This window comes from Gossypium hirsutum, chromosome A03 (genome assembly GCF_007990345.1).
Source record: "Gossypium hirsutum isolate 1008001.06 chromosome A03, Gossypium_hirsutum_v2.1, whole genome shotgun sequence".
Taxonomy (NCBI): Eukaryota; Viridiplantae; Streptophyta; class Magnoliopsida; order Malvales; family Malvaceae; genus Gossypium; species Gossypium hirsutum.
In genome coordinates, this window is record NC_053426.1 from 7,540,239 (window position 1) to 7,560,082 (window position 19,844).

The following is a 19,844-nucleotide window of genomic DNA, read 5'->3' on the forward strand; positions in this document are numbered from 1 at the left end:
AACATTCACATGTAACTCTGAAGCTACCCTCCGGTGAATCTCTTTCAATTCATTTTTGGATGGTCCTTTATGGAGTTGCTTTAAAATAGTTTGCAATGATAGCAACATTGACCATATTATTTTTGAAACTCGCACAACAGTTGTGCTTTTCTTGAAAGCTCTTCATCTGCATAATTAGAAAGTTTAAAAAAATATACATATAAAAAACATAATATATTATAATGTCATGAAAGCTCTTTACTTGCATACACCTTATGCTCCTACTATAAATTGTAAAAATTCTCGAAAAGCTTTTGATAGAGGCAACATACTTAACCCTTATATGTTTTGATCCATTTGTAACAATCTTCTGCTCCTTTCTTGAACCTTTGAATATTTTCGGATGACATATTTGAAATCTTTGCCATCTTTTAAAAGAACATCCCTATACAAAATTCTGGACTTTCATGGTTTGGATTGTACACTGAAAAACCTCTTTCTAATCTTCTCAACAATTCCATCTTTCAATTCATTTTTGGATAGTCCTTTATGCTACCATGGTCATTAGAATCATAGTATTCTATCTCATCAGAATCTACCTTTGTTGTATCTTCCACATGCTTTTTTTGAACTATTGCATCCTTTATTACTTCAATTTCAGGTTCACTTTCAATCCCCTCTAGATTACCATCAACATGTTGACCAATCATTACATATTTTTCTTTGAAGTCTTTCAATTTCTCCCTAGCAACTTACAACTCCTTATCATTATCACTATCTAATAGATATTTACTTTGACAAAATAGACTTCATCACCATCCCTCTCACCCTCACCTGCATCCCTTCCCTAACTAGCCCATTAACCAACCAATATATCATTACTATCAACAACATATAGTGCAATGTTGTCCAAGCTTACATTAGTGAATTTTTGTACAAGCCCCCAGTTAATAATAAGAGTTCATTCTTTAATATGCTAGGATTATCTATTTCGTGATCCACATATAAATTAATCTCAAAATACTTACACCAATAATTCAACATAACTATGAAATTAATACCATCCCATACTACCCTAAGCCCATCTTCCAAATTCATACTATTAGGCACATAGAAGTAAATAATTTGTACCTTATGGTATGGCCGACTTGTTTGTACTATATTACCTAAGAAATAAGCCACGGACAAACTAGCCACCAACATGCAGGCTAAGGTAATATTCATCCTCAAACATCCGCATTTAAAAATAAAACAAACATTAAAATGTTTCTACTAACGCATAAACATTAAAATTAAAAAACAACTAATATATAATATGTAGTGTGTATATATAAATTTACGCAGCACCTTTGGGCATAAAGAAAATTTATAAATATATATCCTATGGTGTGTAATGAAGAACTCTTAGAAGATGTTTGTTCATTATTATAGCTAAAAGAAAGTATTTTAAAATTATGAAGTTCTTTATATTAGGAGTCAGATTATATTTTGTCTCCTCTATTTAAAAAATAGAAAAATTAGTCTTTATACGTTAGATCAAAGAGCAAAGCAGTTCTATTAAAAATTTTACCCATTTCTATTGATAAAAATTGACCCATTTATGTCAACATTGAAGTGTGCCACGTGTAATTATTTGGTTATTTTGTCTACCACACCATCTTTTAGCAGGAGAAGATAAAAAAAGGACCGATTTACTATTTAATCTATCGTACAGAAACTAATTTATCTAATTTTAAGTAAAGAGGACAACATGCAATAACACTCCTAATACTTTTACCATTCAAATATAAATGAGTGACTTGGAAATTAAAGTCGAAGACAAAGTGTATAGAACAAATAAACTATTATTATCACTATCACTTCAAAGGAATCCCTTAAATATATTTGAACTAAAATAATGTGGGTCAAAACATATGTACATACGTAGGGCATGGAGTTTTAAATTCATAATCTACTATGTTTCTTGAACTATTTCATCTCCTAGAAGGAATGAGAAGAACAGTGTCACCATTAGTTGGAAAGTGTTAACAATTCTGGAAATTTCTTTTAAACTACGAAATTGCTTGAGTCGTATGCAAACTGAAAATTAGTGTGAATTGAAAGAGACTAAAGTAGGTAAAGATTGACTATGTTAACAGCATAAGTAATAGATATGAACAAATATACTGAGGGCTTCCTTTCAATGGGAAATCGAAGAATCTAAAGAGTTTAGCTAATATGGTCGATGAATATTTGAGTGTTACTATGTCAACAGTTCAAAAGTCTGATTAACCCACCTCTTCAAAGCTGACAGTATCGCCATTGGAAACGATTTAAGGTTCCAACAATGAAATTTAAGGCTCTGGTTTACTTACTTTGTTTCATGATTTTTATTAAGGGTCAAAAATTAGATTAACCTTTTTTTTACGTTGTATTAATTTTTAATTTCTTTTTAAATTTTATGTCATTATTTTTTTAGTTTAATTTTTTCATGTCAATTACTTACGGTCCAGTCAGTAAGTCAGTTAAAAACACATCAATTTGACAAAAATAATATGGATTGGAAAAAAAATTAGCACAAAATAAGGATAATAAAGCAACAAAATGTAAAGGTGAAGGACCAAAATTGTGGCATTTATTAATTAGAGGCTAAATAAAAATTGCAAAGAGAAAGAAAATAATAATTATTCACATTTTCTTGAAAAATGTAAACACATGAAAGAAAATTGTTGAAAGACTAGAAGTGACAGATGGACCAATTTAAGCAAAACATCTAATGCTTAATAGTCAATTACCGGGTCGCCTACCATGTGCCCTATTCAATATATATATCTACTATAATTTAAATTTCTTAGGTGGTATCAATTATTAGTTGCACATTAATTTAATTGAAAAATAATTCATTTTATAAAATAAATTATATTATTATTAGAATGTTTTTTTCTAATATATATTTTTAATAAATTTTAATAGATATATATATTTCAGTTAATTTACTAATAAACCTCATTTCTAAAACTATTTACGAAAATAGGTCAATTTTTTTATTATTTATCGGAAAGGTCCAAATTCCCCGAAAGCGCGTCCATGTCAATGCGAAGTCAGGGGCTGTGTCAGCAAAACATGTCTCTGGGAGAGCATTTTTCCCTGCTCCAACAATCACTTGACCGTTTGACATCCAATGTTAAAAAAAAAAAACAAAAACTATAAAAGGCCCCTTTCATTTTTCACACAAAAGTCCTCTCATAATTCTCTTTAAATTTTCTCCAAATTCTCTCAAATTTCTCTCAAATTTTCTCAAAGCTCTCTTTAATTTTTTCAAAAAAGCTCTGTTTAAAATTTTTTTGAATTAGTTTTTTTTAAATTAAAAAATATTCGATCGTGTTAGCAATGGTCGGAGAATTAATTCGTCTCGATAATAAACACATTTCCGTCTATCAAATGACAATGGTAAGTGATAATTTTAATTAATTTTTCAATACTATTTAATATTTTTTTATTTATGCAATTTTAATTAATTTTTATTTTATAATTTTTTATAATAGTCTGTAGATCGGGTGTTGCAATGCTATACCCGTAATATGTCTGGTCCTCTATCAGTGTTGATAGAGAATTACCTGCGGGACGCGGGCTTTTGGCACGTGACCACGATAGGCCGAGGGTGCAAGTTGGACCCGAAACTAATCAATGCATTGATAGGAAGTTGGAGACCTGAGATGCACACTTTCCATCTTCCATGCGGAGAGTGTACTATCACTCTGGAAGACGTGCAATTGCAATTGAAATTGTCGATAGATGGGTACGCAGTCACCGGGTCCGCTCAATCTGCTGATTAGGGAGCCGTATGCTACGAGCTTTTAAGTGCTATTCCAGATAATATTAATGAAGGTCGGATCAAGATGGGCTGGTTACGAGACATATTCCTGGATCTAGATAATGATTCTACTAAACTAGAAAGAATACAATATGTTCGGGCATACATTCTTGAGATGATTAGAGGTTATCTGATGCTGGACTTGTCACGAAACCGCGTACATCTAAGATGGCTCCTGAAACTCGTTGATTTTAGAGCAGCTGGTGAATTTAGTTGGGGGTCTGCCATGTTAGCAACATTGTACCAGGAGATGTGCGAGGCGAGGCGAGTGAATAAAGTCAAAATCGGAGGTTGTCTATCACTACTGCAATCATGGGCACAGTTTCGCTTTCCATTTTTACGTCCTCGAGTGAACCACCCATATACATTCTCACTGATAACGAGGCAAACTTTATATTAGATTTTACAATTATTACGTAGATTTATAATATAATTGTATGCTAAAAATTTATTTAATTAGGTGGAATCATTCGACGAGTTATATTAGAATATCCACCTCTCTTGAAGATATATGGCTTCTATTAGACCAACGGTCGAAAGCACAAGTAAGTATTAAATAAAATATATATACATAATAAAATAGTCGTTTCATATTTAGTATTTAGTATTTAGTATATAACTAATATTTTTATCATATTAATATAGTTTCAATGGATACCATTCGAGGATCTGGCAATTTGGGCAGTAATTTCGGATGAATTTTTTAAAATTCGAACATTTGGCATGTGAAGGTCCCATTGGTCAATTATGCTATCGTGGAGATGCACTAGTCAGATAGAGTATTTGCGGCACTTTGGATTCCAACAATCGATTCTCGTGGCACCTGAGGTGCTCGATGATTATCACAAAGTCGACTTACGGCTATTGAATACAAATTGGCCGAGATACTGGTCAGCATATATCGAAATGTGGGAAAATCGATATAATTATATACCTACTAGAGAACCGGTCATCGTTCCTTAGTTAGCATGCGTGCCGTGTAACGCCCCCTTGCCCGAGACCGTCGCCAAAGTCGACCATGAGACATTACTAAACTTTTTTCTAGAATTTTTGGTCGGGCCATTTAGTATAGTTTATTAGTTAAAGTCGCCCCTGTACAGAGATCCAATGACCATGCCATTTGTTTCTCTTAAAAATAGACTCAATAAGGAATCCATACATATAAATTGTGAGTCCTAATTATTTTTACACAATTTATGGTGAATTTCTAAAGTCAATACATGGAATCCAAAAATTGCTCAGACCCTATTTCACCAAAACGTAAATATCTCATAAAATACAACTCTTTTACCTATTTTGTTTCTTCCACATGAAAATAGATTCATTAAGCTTAAATTCCATATTTTATTCATCATCTAATTCTCTCTCTATTATTTTTAGTGATTTTTCAAACTCACGTCACTACTGCTGTATGATTCTGTTTTATAGCCAATTTCACTATTTTATGGTTTTCCATGGATTAGGAAATACATTAAGCATATACATAACACTAAATATAAATTTTGATTAGCCATTCCAATAGCTAATCATCAAAAAACATTTCCACATCACTCATTCACCATATAATAAGATTATATACGCAAAAGGATCATAACGCTATACATGCCATATTCCCAAAATGTGCAAGCCATTATGCCGAGGTGGTTCGTTGATAGTGTGAATGTACCGCTAACCGTTCCGATCTCCAAGCCAGCTTGTCAAAACTATAAGGAATGGAAGGGAGGGAGTAAGCATAAATGCTTAGTAAGTTCACATGTAAATAGCAAGTAACATAACCAGGAAATAACACGAAATCCACATTTGCATAATATCACCAAAGCATTCACATCATATTTCTCATTCATGATCCTACCATATTATTGTTATATTGAAGTCTCAACCCGAGGGTTAAGTACATACCTGTACAAAGTATCCGTTCCATAACACTTACCAACTAGTCACTTTCATCTCGAGAATTCTTCCATTTCACTAGAACTTTACCCGTTGAACACATCGGAATATAATTCGGATACACGAAATCAAGCTACCATAATTTCACCCATAATGAACTCGGAACGCAACTCAACGAGCTCGGGTGTTCGCATCCATAATGAACTCAGAACACAACTCAACGAGTTCGGATGCTTGCATCCATAAGTGAACTCGGAACGCAACTCAACAAGTTCGAATCTCAATTTCCTAGTGACATGTCACTTGTATCCTAATCTATTCCTAATGTTCAAACAGAATTTTCCTCGATCATACTCCTTTGCCATCTTCCACGAAATGTCGAAATCGATACTTCGATGATAGTTCATACTCATCAAGTAATTTACATAATTACATATTATTCAACGATAACCACAAAACATAACATTTCATGATAATAAGCATCATATTATATAAACAACATTAAATTGCTTAAAACAACAATTATGTTACCCTATTCACTCACGAACTTACCTCGGTGCAAAATGTATAAAGGTTACAATTTAGCTCGAAATCTTTTCTTTTCCCAATCAAGGTCAATTCCACGTCTTTCTTGATCTATAATAACACATTTGACTTATTAATGTCTCACATTACTCAAATTACTCCATAAACATCCTATGGCAAAAATTACAAATTTTACCCCTAAAGTTTCACAAAATTACGATTTTTCCCCTAGCTCGGAAATTAAACTTCATCCTATTTTCTTATGTTTTATGACATGCTGATCATTTTTCCCTTCTATAGCAACATCAAATTCACACTCTATCATGTATTTATGAACATTAGGTATTTTTACTGATTATGTCATTTTAGTCGTTTTTATGTAAAATCACTTAGCAAAAGTTGTTTAACACAATTTCAAGCTTCATATTCTACCATAAAACATCAAAATTCATGAATATCATTCATGGGTAAATTTTTAAATATAAACCCTATCTCAAAATATTGGTAGAAATAGGTAAACAGAGTTACGAGAATTTCAAAAATGTAAAGAACATTATAAACGGGGCTAGGATTGACTTACTATTGAGCTTAGAAGTTGAAGAAACCCTAGCTATGGTAGCAAGTAAAATTCGGTAGCAACATGAAGGAGATGAATGGATTTTTGCTTGATTTTTCCCATTTTAATTCATTAAAATCCAAATGACCAAAATGCCCTTCCTTACTAAACTTTCAAAAATTTCATCCATGTCCAATTTTTGTTCAAAAACTTAGAAATTGGTCAAATTGCTATTTAAAGCCTCTTAATTAATATTCCAATGCAATTTCATACTAGAAACTTCTAGAATGCAAGTTTTGCAACTTATTCAATTTAGTCCCAAATTTCAAATTAAGCACTTTATGCATAGAATTTCTTTACGAAACTTTCACACAATCATAAAATCATATAATAGACCTCAAAATAATTTTAAAATAATTATTTCTATCTCAGATTTGTTGTCCCAAAATCACTATTTCGATTAGGCCCTAATCTGGGATATCACATGCCGAAATACATGTTATGGTTTAGGATCCATGGGAAGTCATATTTACTGTCGGAAGAGGAGATGCGACAGTAAATTCGTCGGAAGAGGAGAGGCGACAGTAAATTTGTACTGAAGGCTACCCAAACCTTGCGGTAAGAGGTCGTGTACCTCAGTTGGCTACGAATATTGGCAATTAAGACCGGCACTGAAGTCTTAGGATCTGCCTTCACCGTCGGTAGTATTAAGCTAGCTAACATATCTTAATCTATCTTAAGATGATCTTGTGAAACACCTGTCAACGAAGTACGTTAAATAATGCAACATTACATAATAACTGTATTATTCAAAAACCCTAAACACCTAGTGATACTGTACCGCCAACACATATATGTGGACATTTGTACTTTTTTATCTCCCACAAGCCTATCATTTTCCTTAACGAGACCATAATTTTCCATGAATATGTACCGTCTTACACTGTACACTTGGCCTCAAACTTATCGGATTTGGATTTAACCACGTTGTAGTTAACCCCTCATGATGCTATGTTGTTTCAATGCACCAAGAAAACTATCTTTATTAGAAAACTCCCTACCAACTTCCAATTCACCCGAATCCAATAACGAACTTGTATGGTCACACATTCTGTGTGGTAGATTTGGAAACTCCAACTCATCATCTTAAGATAGATCGACATTATGCATATGGGCTGGAGGCGAGTACGCCCTGAATCGCGAATTTTCTTCTTTTTCATCTAAACCCCCTTCAACATATTCAGGTATGGTTGGAACAGGCTCCGGTTCAGAAAATAATGCAACTTCTGAACCATCGAGGCTTGGCTTTAGAGGTGGATCCACATCAGACTCATCATCTGACCCACCATCATCTGCAACGAATGAGGTCCCCTCGCTGATGGATGTCGTTCGGAGTACATCATCTCTTCTTGTAGACGTTTCATAACATCTCTAATCAGATGTGGATTGCCAACCACTAGAAGTTGATTTCAATCCCCAGTACGTATTTCCAATATCGAACATCAACCCACTGAGGTACATGTCTCATCCACCAACGGAGTGTCGTACAGGGGTTGTGTATTCATACTGCTACCAAACACGGGCGCTTCCGTGTTTTGCCACCTACTAACAGAGTGTTGGGCATAGGTCGTGTATTTCTCTCAAACAGCAGTAGATGTTGTCACAAATGCATTATTTGGTGATGAAAATTGTACATATAACTCAAGATAGGGTGATCCACTAGCAAGATGAGTCTGCACCATTGCCTCCAAGCTACGAGGGCCTTTGATGTCGAATGAGTCATATCTTGCGGGATCAACTAAAGTACAAAATTGATACTTAATAGACAAAGCTTTCACTGGTGTCGGTCCGAAGATTTTATGCCTAATTCTTTTACGAATTTCTGTCAAATCTATGTTCTAGATAAAAATCAGTCACGCTGTGCTCTCCGATAAAAAAACAAAGCTATTCTCCGTGTCATGGACTTCACCATCATAGTAAAATAACAGCACTAATACGTTCACTCATCTTCAGTTTCTATTCTACTTTAGCCTCAATTTCTCTTACTGTAACTTATGTAATCTGAGAATGAAATTTGACTTATTTATAATCTAAGGCCAAACATGAACTACTGTAGATAAAGAGCATCCACGTGGGAGCTTTTTTCTGTAATTTTGCTGACAGTGCATCCTATTTGAAGTGTTTTGGACACTATTTGTTCAGAAACATCTTCTCGAAATTATTTTTTCAGATACTACTGTAGCAAAAGAGCGTCCACGTGGGAGCTTTTTTTAGTAATTTTTCTAACAGTGCACCCTGTTTGACGCGTTTTGAACACTATTTGTTAAGAAACGTCTTCTCAAAATTATTTTTTCAGATACTACTGTAGCAAAAAAGCCTCCACGTGGAAGCTTTTTTCAGTAATTTTGCTGACAGTGCATCCTACTTGAAGCGTTTTGTACACTATTTGTTTAGAAACGTCTTCTCAAAATTATTTTTCAAATACTACTATAGCAAAAGAGCGTCCACGTTAAAACTTTTTTCAGTAATTTTGCTGACAGTGCATCCTAATTTAATTAATTAACCCTAAAAACCCTAAACCCTAATTTAATAATTAATTTTTTTAAAATTAATAGCTAATTTAATTAATTAACCTTAAACCCTAATTTAATTAATTTTTTCCCTAAACACAATAAAACCCTAAACTCTTAAAACCCTAACATTAAACTCTAAACCATATATCAAGCACAAAAAACCCTAACACTAAAAAAAGGGGGGCAAAACGCGTCCTTAGGGGAGCGTTTTGTCATGTTAGCACAAAATCTGCCCTCAAGGAAGCGCTTTGTGCTGACGTGGACAAAACGCTCCCCCAGGGATGCGTTTTACTTACAGAGCCCCTGACTTTGCGTTGATGTAGACGCGCTTTCAGGGAATTCGGCCTTTTCCGATAAATAATCAAAAAATTGACCCATTTCCATAAATAATTTTGAAAATAAGCTTTTTTTTAGTAAATTGGCCATATATTTCATTGTCTTAATATTCACAATCGTGTCAAATATTTCCATTATTTATGCATATTTGATTTATTTTTTAAAAGGAAAGCTTAAATTCTAATAGAGAGTAATATCAAATCATTTAAATTTATTTTAAATATTAAATTTTTTTGTCTTAATTTATATTGATTATAATTTAAATATCACCATTATAAAAATTAAATATTTATATTATTTTTACTTTTTCAATAATAATATTTATAAAATGTTATAATTTACACCAAATTTTAATATTTTAATTTAATATATTTTAATTATTACATACAAGCAACTTGTACATCGCATAAAGAAAAAAGTAGTATATACTAGAAATTCTATCACTCAGCGTATATGTGTGGAAACCAGAGATTTAAAATACAAATACCTATTTACAAAATAACATACAATAAATGATGGAACGTATGGTTTGAAACTAATTAATCATAATAACACATGAAATATGTACAATATTAAAATAAAAAATAGATTAAATTATGGGTAAAATAAAATTTAAACACATAAATATTTCACATAAACAATACTAAATGTACTACAATTATTTATCATTATTTTGTCATCAATTATAAGTTAGTGTTGAGTTGATTTGTGACACCAATTCAATGAACAACCTTATATATATAACTGTTGGAGATAATATATTAAAATAAAAACATATAAAATACAAAAATATTAAGGTTTTAATAGTCTAATTGATGCAGGTCGACTTCAAATGCATATTTTAAATATATATATTATTTAAAAATTAATAAAAATAAAAAAATCATCTTGCTCGCGTGCGTTAGGGAGATTGCAGGTTCATACCTACCTAATTTACTAACAAATATACAAATAGTGGTTACCATTACTATATACATGATTTGAAAGTGTGGTTACTAAAATTTAAAATAAAAAATGGGAATTTAATTTACCTATAGAATATAAAAGATTAGTCATTGGGTATGCTACTATAAATATCTCAACAAACTAATTGGAGAAAATTAGTGGTAAAGCTAAGAGGTTTATATCCTCTAAAATAGAAAATTTTCTATTTAGATTATTTTATAATTTATAAAATTTTAAATTAATAATGGTACAATTGTACTTTGGCTCTCTAAAGTATAAAAAATTGATTTAATTCTTTAAAAATTATAAAGATATAAGTTATTAAAGTGGTGAAATTACATTTTTACTACTATAAAAATATATAATTTAATTTTAACTTCTAAAAAAAAAATTCACCCTTGGAGAAAATGCTACATAATTTCGTAAATTAAAACATTTTAAGTGAACTTGTAATGGAAATAAAATATTACATGATATAAAATAAATGAATTAAATCAAATCAACAAATCAATCGGAAAAAATATAACTTAAAAACTTGATTAAGAATGAAGGTCAAATTTTGCTACTAATCCTTGTAGTAGATTTAATTTTTGTACTTCCATTTACTTTGTAAATTTTTAAATTTATAGCCATGACCTAAACAATAGTCACTAGATTTGTTAAGTTGTTTTTTTTTTTTCAAAATCTTATGTAATCAATATATGATCACATGTGCAATATCATATTAACTTGCTATTTTTATATAAAATTCACAAAAAAGTTGTGTCATTCTAGTTAATAGATTTAAGGAACATATTTCGAATCAAGACTAGAAATTTAAAATTAAAAAAGTGTAAAAGCTCAAACTATCGAATTAGATAAAAATAATTAAATCTACAACTTACATATAACATATGCCTAATAGAGAAATTTTGACCAAATTCAATTGCTATTATTTGGGTCAAGATTGAGGTTTCAAAATTTCAAAAGTACAATGACTAAGATTGATTAAATTAAAGTGTAAAAACCAAATCTAGAATTTAAGCATAATACATGGATTAATAGCATAATTTAACCTGAAATTAAATCCATTTTTTATTAAACAATTCTTAAACTATCCATAATGCCTAAACTTTTAAATTAAAAGATATTATATTCGAGGACACAACCTTTTAAATTGTTATAACAGTAACAATATCATTGATAAACAACAAACCCACATGCCATGGTGAAAGAGTCTGAAATTGATATAATATGGCTTTAAAGGAGGCCCAAAGTATTTGTATTGGGCCTAAATTTGCCTAAGGGAATATTATCCGTCTTCAATTACTTAATCATCGAAACCACAACATTTTTTTGTTTCTTCTAACTCCACTGTTATTTTTTAAACTATTCATACTTTTATTTTAGTATTTCAAGTCACAAATCTTTAATTACGATTGATTCTTTCATTTTTCTTGTTTAAATTTTAGCTTGTTTTTTTTATTTTGATTATCGAAAAAATATTTTTTAGAGTCTTAATCTGAGTTAAAAAAAAAAAAGTGAAAAGGCATTAGAAACTAAAATAATGTATTAAAAATTTGTTAAATTCTACTTGTTTAGCCAATAGTTGAAATTTATAAATTACATTTTTTTTCAACTTCAATTTTTAAATTTGAAATATCAAAATCAATTAAATAAAAAGTTTTAAAAAAATTATCCCTCAATAATATCAACCAATTTATTACTATAATACTAAAATCAATTAATTTAATCTCCTAAATTTTAAAATTTTATTTTATGTTTCAAAATTATCCTTAATAAAATCAAATCAAATAAATCATATTTAATAATTGATAACATGTTGAATTTGCATGATTTTTTGTGTTTAAATCGGTTAATTCTTGATTTGATCCCTGCTAAATTAGTGATTTTATGTTTTAATCCTGTCAGAAATACAATTGGGATGCTATGAGTAAAAAAAGAGTAGAAAATGACTAATTTACAGCACAGTCAGTAAAATGGGGCCGAATTAGAAACTTGGAAATAGTTAAGGACTTATCATATTTCTTTTGACATTGTAAAAGCTAAAATTAAAATAAAATATGATTTTATTTTTTATTTAATTCTAATTTTGTGTAGTGGGTAGTTAAACCAAATTTAGTAAATCATTTGTGTATAAATAGAGCACTTATGATAGCTTGAAAGCATACTTGAATTTGCTTAAGCAATTAAATTAAACATTTTATTCCCTTCCAATTTTATGAATTTTATGCGTGTAGCATACTGCCACCCCATTTCCATTTGCTTAATTCTTTGCAAATTAGTTTAATTGCTTTTCAAATCTTTTCCATTTTCAATTTTCACCATTTTTCATTTAAATCTACTCCATAACTAATCAAAGTACGATTAATTTTATGCTTCACTAAATTCTAACTTAGTTTTAGGTCGGTACTCTTTCCGGTCAGGAATTGTGAGATACGTATCCGTATTAAAAATCGTTCCAATCGGTATTCACTATTTTTCCTAAATATTAGGATTGATAAATTCATCCCTTAAAGTTAACTCAATTTCAAATCAAAAAGCATGTTGGGTTGGAGTCGGGTTTGCGAACAGTTGGGGGAACGAGTGGGCCGTGCTATATTCGAATCTCCGAGAACAAATCGATGGAGATAGTGATCGAGTTTAAACGTCCCGCATGGTTGGGGAATTACAACTTTAATTTATTTTCTTTTGAGTCGTCATGTGTTATAATTTTATAAAGTGCTGACCTTTTGATTCATAACATCAAACCTAATTTTAATTTACATTTTTTCTTAAAATAGTTATGTTAGGTTTTTCACAATCAAGTGTTTCTTCCCAAAATTCTCGAGGAATCAAAAGGAAATGAGTTCCAAAAGAAGATGATGCGTTGGTTTTCTATATGGTCGACTTGCACGATGTTGGAACATTTAACGTAGATATGAGATTCAAGAATAAATATTTAAATGAGTTGAAAAGAATGTTAGAAAAAGTTTTACTTCATGCTATGTTGAAGGCTAAACATAAAGTTGAATCAAGGATTAGGACATTGAAAAGGGATTGGGCAATTGTTTATGACATGCACAGTGAAAAAGACAATAGCAGCTTTGGTTGGTACGAGCATAGGCAAATGGTTGTTGTTGAAGATGCTATGTGGAACTTCTATATAAGTGTAAGAATTATTTCATGTTTTTATTATATTGTTTTGACCAAACTTATATCTAATGTGAATTCCTTCTTTTGTTATAGAGTCATAAATTAGCACGTCAATTAAGACATCGTAATTTCCCTTATTATGACCAATTTACTTCCATATATGCAAAAGATTGAGCCATTGGGAAAGATGCTCAAACAACTGTAGGTATTGTTGAATAGATGTTGAGGATGTAGCTAATGCAAAGAATCTTAAAGAAGGAAACAGGTACCATGGATGCGAAGATGATGTTTCATTGGATGAGATGGATTTCTCGACTACACAATCGCAACTATCGAAACCAAACAAAGATGGTTCCACATTTTCAAAGAAGAAAAAAAAAAGATTATTGATGGAAGTGAACAAATTTCTACTTCACTTACTGATGCTGCCATATTATTGGGAGAAAACATACGGACTGTTGGCCTTAAACTAAGTAGGAGCATTGCCTCTGAAATGTTAATTCAAGGGAAGCCAAAAATGGTAATTTAAGAAAGTGCTCAAAAATTACATCTGACCTTATGTGAAGTAGAAGGATTAACTGAAGATGAGCGCTATCGGGCGTTGAGCAAAATTCCAGATCATCCAACGCAAATGCTGGTTTTCTTTAGTCTACCTTCTTCTGTGCGATTGAAATAGGTGAGAAGACTTATTTATGACCATTAAAAATCATGGTTGCGTTGGTGATTTTTTGGTAACTTTTTATATATGTAATATTTTGATGATATAATGACATGATAGAATGACTCTGACTATTGTAACTTTTTGATGTTGTAAAATTTAACCTATAGATTATGACATTTAAGCTAAAAACATCATGTAATTTTTTGTTAATGTATGAACATTATGTTTGGATGTAAAATATAATTCTCAAACTATTTATTACTTCTAATCTTTTCTTTTTAGTTTAGAAGATAATTAAATTATTTGTTTTGCTAATGATATTTTATCACATTAAACATGCATTGCAATTTAAAAATAATAAAGTAGGTTATATATTATTTTCTAATAATATATATTATAATTTTTATTAATTCATATTTTAATAATTATTATATTAAGATTGTTATTAAATTATATATTATTTTATTAAATTGTATTTAATAATAATTAAGTTAAAATATGATTAAATTATTTATTTTTTATTAAATTATATTTAATAATAATCTTATTAAAATTTAATAACAATAACAATAATCATCTACCTAAAAAATTTCTGCTAAGGGTACTTTGATCATTTAAGTCTTTTTCTTTATGCTATTACAACATCTATTCCATTCAACCGAATATAATAATACTATTACAACTCTATTTTATTCCATTGAACCAAACAATTGAATTACTGTATACAACTCTTTTCTATTACAACCTTATTCCATTCACCCCAACCAAATGTGGTGTTAGCACGGACTGTTCCACCATCCACTTGCTTTATTATGGATGTATAATATCTATCTCCGTCCCTTCTCGTTTTGCTTCAATTTAAATTTTGCTACTTATCTTTAATATTTTCAATCTTCTTTAAAGTCAAGTAAATATTTAAATGTAATTTTTTTTAAAAAAAATTTAAACATAAAATATATGATTTTTTTTCTATATTATGTTATTATATTTTTACACTTTTAATAGTTTATACATAAAAAGATAAAGTTGTTATTTTATATAATGGAGCGAGTCGGCGTGGGGTAAGCAATTATTATACCCATTATCCAAAAGAAAAAAATCTAGCCAACCTTATATTACATAGCAATTACCATGCCCATTATTCAAAAGAAAAAAAATTTACCCACCTTTATACCGCATCCACTCTGTTTAGAGCATATTAATTCAAAATCCATCAAGTGGTTTAGATTTTGGGTTTAATATTTGTAAGTAAATGGGAAAAGAATAACTAAAAGTTGTAAAGATTTGATTAAATTATAGTTTTACTCCCTCTATAACGCTCAAATTTAGGATTAATCTCTTAAAATGATTACACATAATTTTCCCTTAAAAATACAGCCTTTCAACTCGTCATGTTAATATGATTTTTATGGGTATTAGGAGAGTTTTAAGGAAAGCCCACCTCAGCTTTTTAACTGGAATAATTATTGGATATTGTAAAAGTAGACAGTTGTTTAAATCTCAAATCATAATTTGACCTAAGAATTTGGTACCTGACTATAAGAGCTGTCCTCTTCTTTTTCATATGTAAATGCGATGCAAACCATAGAGTATGTACTTAGAAAACAATTGTCACTTATGCGTTTTTCATCGCATCACGTTTATTATAATTGCGAACTTAACATATCCTATCATGCTTCATGGATTTCCAGGGTTTACTAAATATAGAAGAAAGATTGAATGTTACACAGTGATGTCTTCATTGCTGAAAACAATGTAGAAGAATGGTTGGTCTACCACACCATGGTTTTAACCCTATAAGCAAAAATGTTCTTAGCTTATTAGCATTAATTTTACGAAAATCTTGAATGAAAAAAGTTTAATTCTGTTTCCAGTCCCTATACATTTCATATATTTAAAATTAATCTTTTTACTTTTAATTTCAAGAATTTACTCAGTTGAACTGAAAAAATAATTTAACAATTAACTTATCAAAGGACAAACAATCAATAATAACAAATGGCTAGAAAAAAATCAGATTTGTGTAGGAGACCATATTTAAAGGGCATACATTTGAAACTTATTGTTTATAATCTCAGAATCGGACATAATCGCTGAACGCGACCTGCTGGCGGTGGGCGATCGTGAATTTTTCATGTTGGTAGCCTTAAGGCGATATCGTATCACCCAATAACACATGCCCGCTAGAGTTGCCACCATTAATATTGCTCCCACAATGCTTATCCCGGATGCAAGCCTATACCACCTTTGCCCAACTATAATGTACGACAATGCTAAAAACGCCACCGTAACAAGCACACAAGCCAACCACAGTAGCTTGTTGATCACCGCTGCCATCTTCTTCTTTGCCTTGCTCTCGATCACAACAACCGAGGTTTGAACCACCACTATAGCAAGAGATATGAAGAGTGCCAGGGAATCAAAGATGAAGAATATTACAAAGGCTGGGTATATAGCAATGTTTGATTCCCCCAGGGAGTGACCCTTCGGGACTTGGTTCGGGTTGTCAATGAATTGGCCAGGGAGAGTGAAGATGGCAGCAAAGGCGACGCTGGCAATTAAGACGGCGACTACGTTGGTGGAGTTCATCGTGTTGTTTAGACCTTCGGAATGCATTTTGTGGAGTCTTTTGACGATGTCGTGCACATTTTTTCTAGTTTGACGAGTATGTTCTAGTTGATTGTGCACTTCATGCTTGATGTCACTCACTGTTTGTTTTAACTCACGGGCAGGGTTCAATGCTACAGGCTTGATGTTTCGAGCACTTTGAACTCCATGCTGTTGCAGAATGGTGGTAACCTCGGGGTTCCCCGTTTTTTCAGCTGTATCTAACGCTGTCTCGCGGCTTTTGTTCACGGCTTTTGTGTTGGTTTCTTTGTGTCGAATTAACAACTTAACGATCTGCACAAACAGGCGATTAGATTAGCATCTTGCCTTGTTGATGCACAAGAGCTAACATGAGCGTAAAGGCGAGCGAACTCAATTTATTAGTATGATTTACCTGAATTCTGCCCTTCCGGGCAGCTATATGCAAAGGCGTATTTCCCTTTGTATCAACCATGTTTATCATTAATGAAGGATCAACACTAATCAATTCCTCTACCACCTTAAGGTTCTGCCCCTTCACTGCCATGTGAAGTGCAGTTTGGCCTTTCTTATCAGTCCTTGGAGCAATCCCTGGTTCACTGCCCAAAAGTGCCTTCACAACCTCCACATGCCCATTTCTTGCTGCTGAATGTAAAGCTGTTTTGCCATTGCTCCTTGCTATTGTAGCCAAACCACTGCCTACTTCTAATAAGAAATTCACAATCTCAATGTGCCCTTGTGTTGCAGCTGTGTGTAGAGCCGTGGTGTTTGATAAATCCACTGTCATTGCTAGTTCAGGATGCACTGCTAGTAGCACTTTCAATATTTCTGCAAAATGCCCACATTATGAAGTCACCATCTTAATGTTGATCCCAACTCGAAAACTGGACTAATTCACCTCACAATAACATTAAACATAAAATTGATGCATGAGAAACATACCTAAATCTCCTTGTTTAGCAGCAATATGGAATGCATCGAAGCCATTTCGAGCTTTGATCCCGGCATCGGAGAGATCGCAATAGTTTATCATCTCCTTAACCAAATCGACATAACCGTTTTCGGCTGCAATATAAAGAGCAGTTTCACCAGATTGGTTTTGTTTAGGCAATAGTTCTTTCAGTTCATTTTCCTCGGTAGTCGTAAGGATTTCTTTCACCACCGCAAGGTCTTTACATCGTACGGCGTAATGCAGAGGCGTTTCGTCGCGTTTTATTGTTATCTGTGTCGTCATCCTTTTCCGAGCAGGAGGAAAGCTCGGCGGCTTCTCGGTTGATGCCACCTCCATTTTCTTTAATTTGTTTATGTTTTATCAAAATCCACCTTTATAAGAAAACTACAACCCTAGCACCCAATCTAAACCATAAAAATAAGCAAACCCAGAAACCTAAAACAAGTAAAAGATGGAAATTTTTGTACAAAACACATAAAAGCCGATGTTACTATTTACCTCAGTTTGAGAGAAGAAGCTATCTTCGTTAAAAACACAAAGCAAGACAAAAACGAGGGGAGATGTGTTAGCTTATAAAACCAAACGGGATGAACAGAGCACCACACACCTCTCTTGTCGTTTTATTGTCTTGTAATAAATCGCCATTTGTTAGTCTCAATTGTTTCAGATTGACTTTTACGTGAAAGATTGGAGATGACCAAATCTATTCGCGTGGGTTCACGCGGTTGGCCTCAGGTTTAATTTTGGAAGGAATCCTGGACCTGCGGCCACACCATTCATTATTAAAATACAAAAAGGTTTCCTAAATTAGTTCAATTCGATCTTCACTGGAGAGTCTTACGCGCTGTTGTTAGTGCACGCGTTTTTGTTAGTATTCACAAATGTGGGATTATCCAATTAACAAATATTTAATTCTAATCATTTATAATTTAATTTCTATACTTTTTACTTTTAAGATTATAATCTATTTTCTTATAACAGTAATAAAAATATTATATATATTTATGTATTACTCTATAGTGATTAAATTTAAAATATTTTATATTATAAAATTTTAAATATTATATTTTACATTTTATCGTGTTATATTTATTAATTGAACTAGTCAAGTTAGTTTTGAGTAGAGTCAATTTGAATATAAATTTAATGGATAAACTCGATATTAACTCAGTTGGGAAAAAATAATTTACCCTTTCTATGATATGCTTACCGTTATTATACCATTATACCAATAATAATTATTAGTTAATTTTTTACATAAAATGTTTTTCTCTCACCCACATTGTGTATATAAATAATCTCATTGATTGAGTTTGTATCACGAATCAGTTCAATATTTAATTTTTTATGATTATATTTTTAATATTGAATTTTACTTTCACCGACATGATAACTTTTTTATGTGTTATAGAAAAATGATAATATCATGATAAATTTCATAATATTTTATATGTGTTGTTATTATTATTAGTTTCAAACTGTACATTTTGTTATTTATTGTATGTTAGGACTAATATATATTTTACTTTTTGGATTTGTCTGATTTTCCTTTTTGGACTTAGTTATTTATATTATAGGTTAGTTAATTTAAATTTATAATAATTTATTATATTCTATTTCCAAAATTATGGCTATTGAATTTGTCTACTTGTACTTAATTGGTACCTTTTTATTTTGGACATAGTTGATAATTGAATTTGTATTTTGTTAAATCAGGTTAGTACTGTTGGGTATGAGTCCCACTATGTGGGGAACCCATATTTTCTGCCACAATGTTTTGCCTTCTTTTTAGTTTTGTCAAAAGCCATTATTTTGGGGGGCTTTTACGTTGGTGTGGGCAGAAATTTTTTGAG

At 31.4% G+C, this 19,844-nt stretch overlaps 1 protein-coding gene across 1 annotated transcript; it reads right to left on the reverse strand.

Moving 5' to 3' along the window:
- Positions 1 to 16,344: 16,344 nt before the first annotated feature.
- Positions 16,345 to 18,578, reverse strand: LOC107887987 (ankyrin repeat-containing protein At5g02620). Its single transcript, XM_016812184.2, has 3 exons — positions 17,982 to 18,578; positions 17,455 to 17,867; positions 16,345 to 17,354 (listed from the first exon to the last, which is right to left on the reverse strand). Exons 1-3 carry the CDS (start codon positions 18,325 to 18,327, stop codon positions 16,491 to 16,493), a joined length of 1,623 nt encoding a protein of 540 aa, XP_016667673.2. The 5' UTR covers positions 18,328 to 18,578; the 3' UTR covers positions 16,345 to 16,490.
- Positions 18,579 to 19,844: the final 1,266 nt, after the last annotated feature.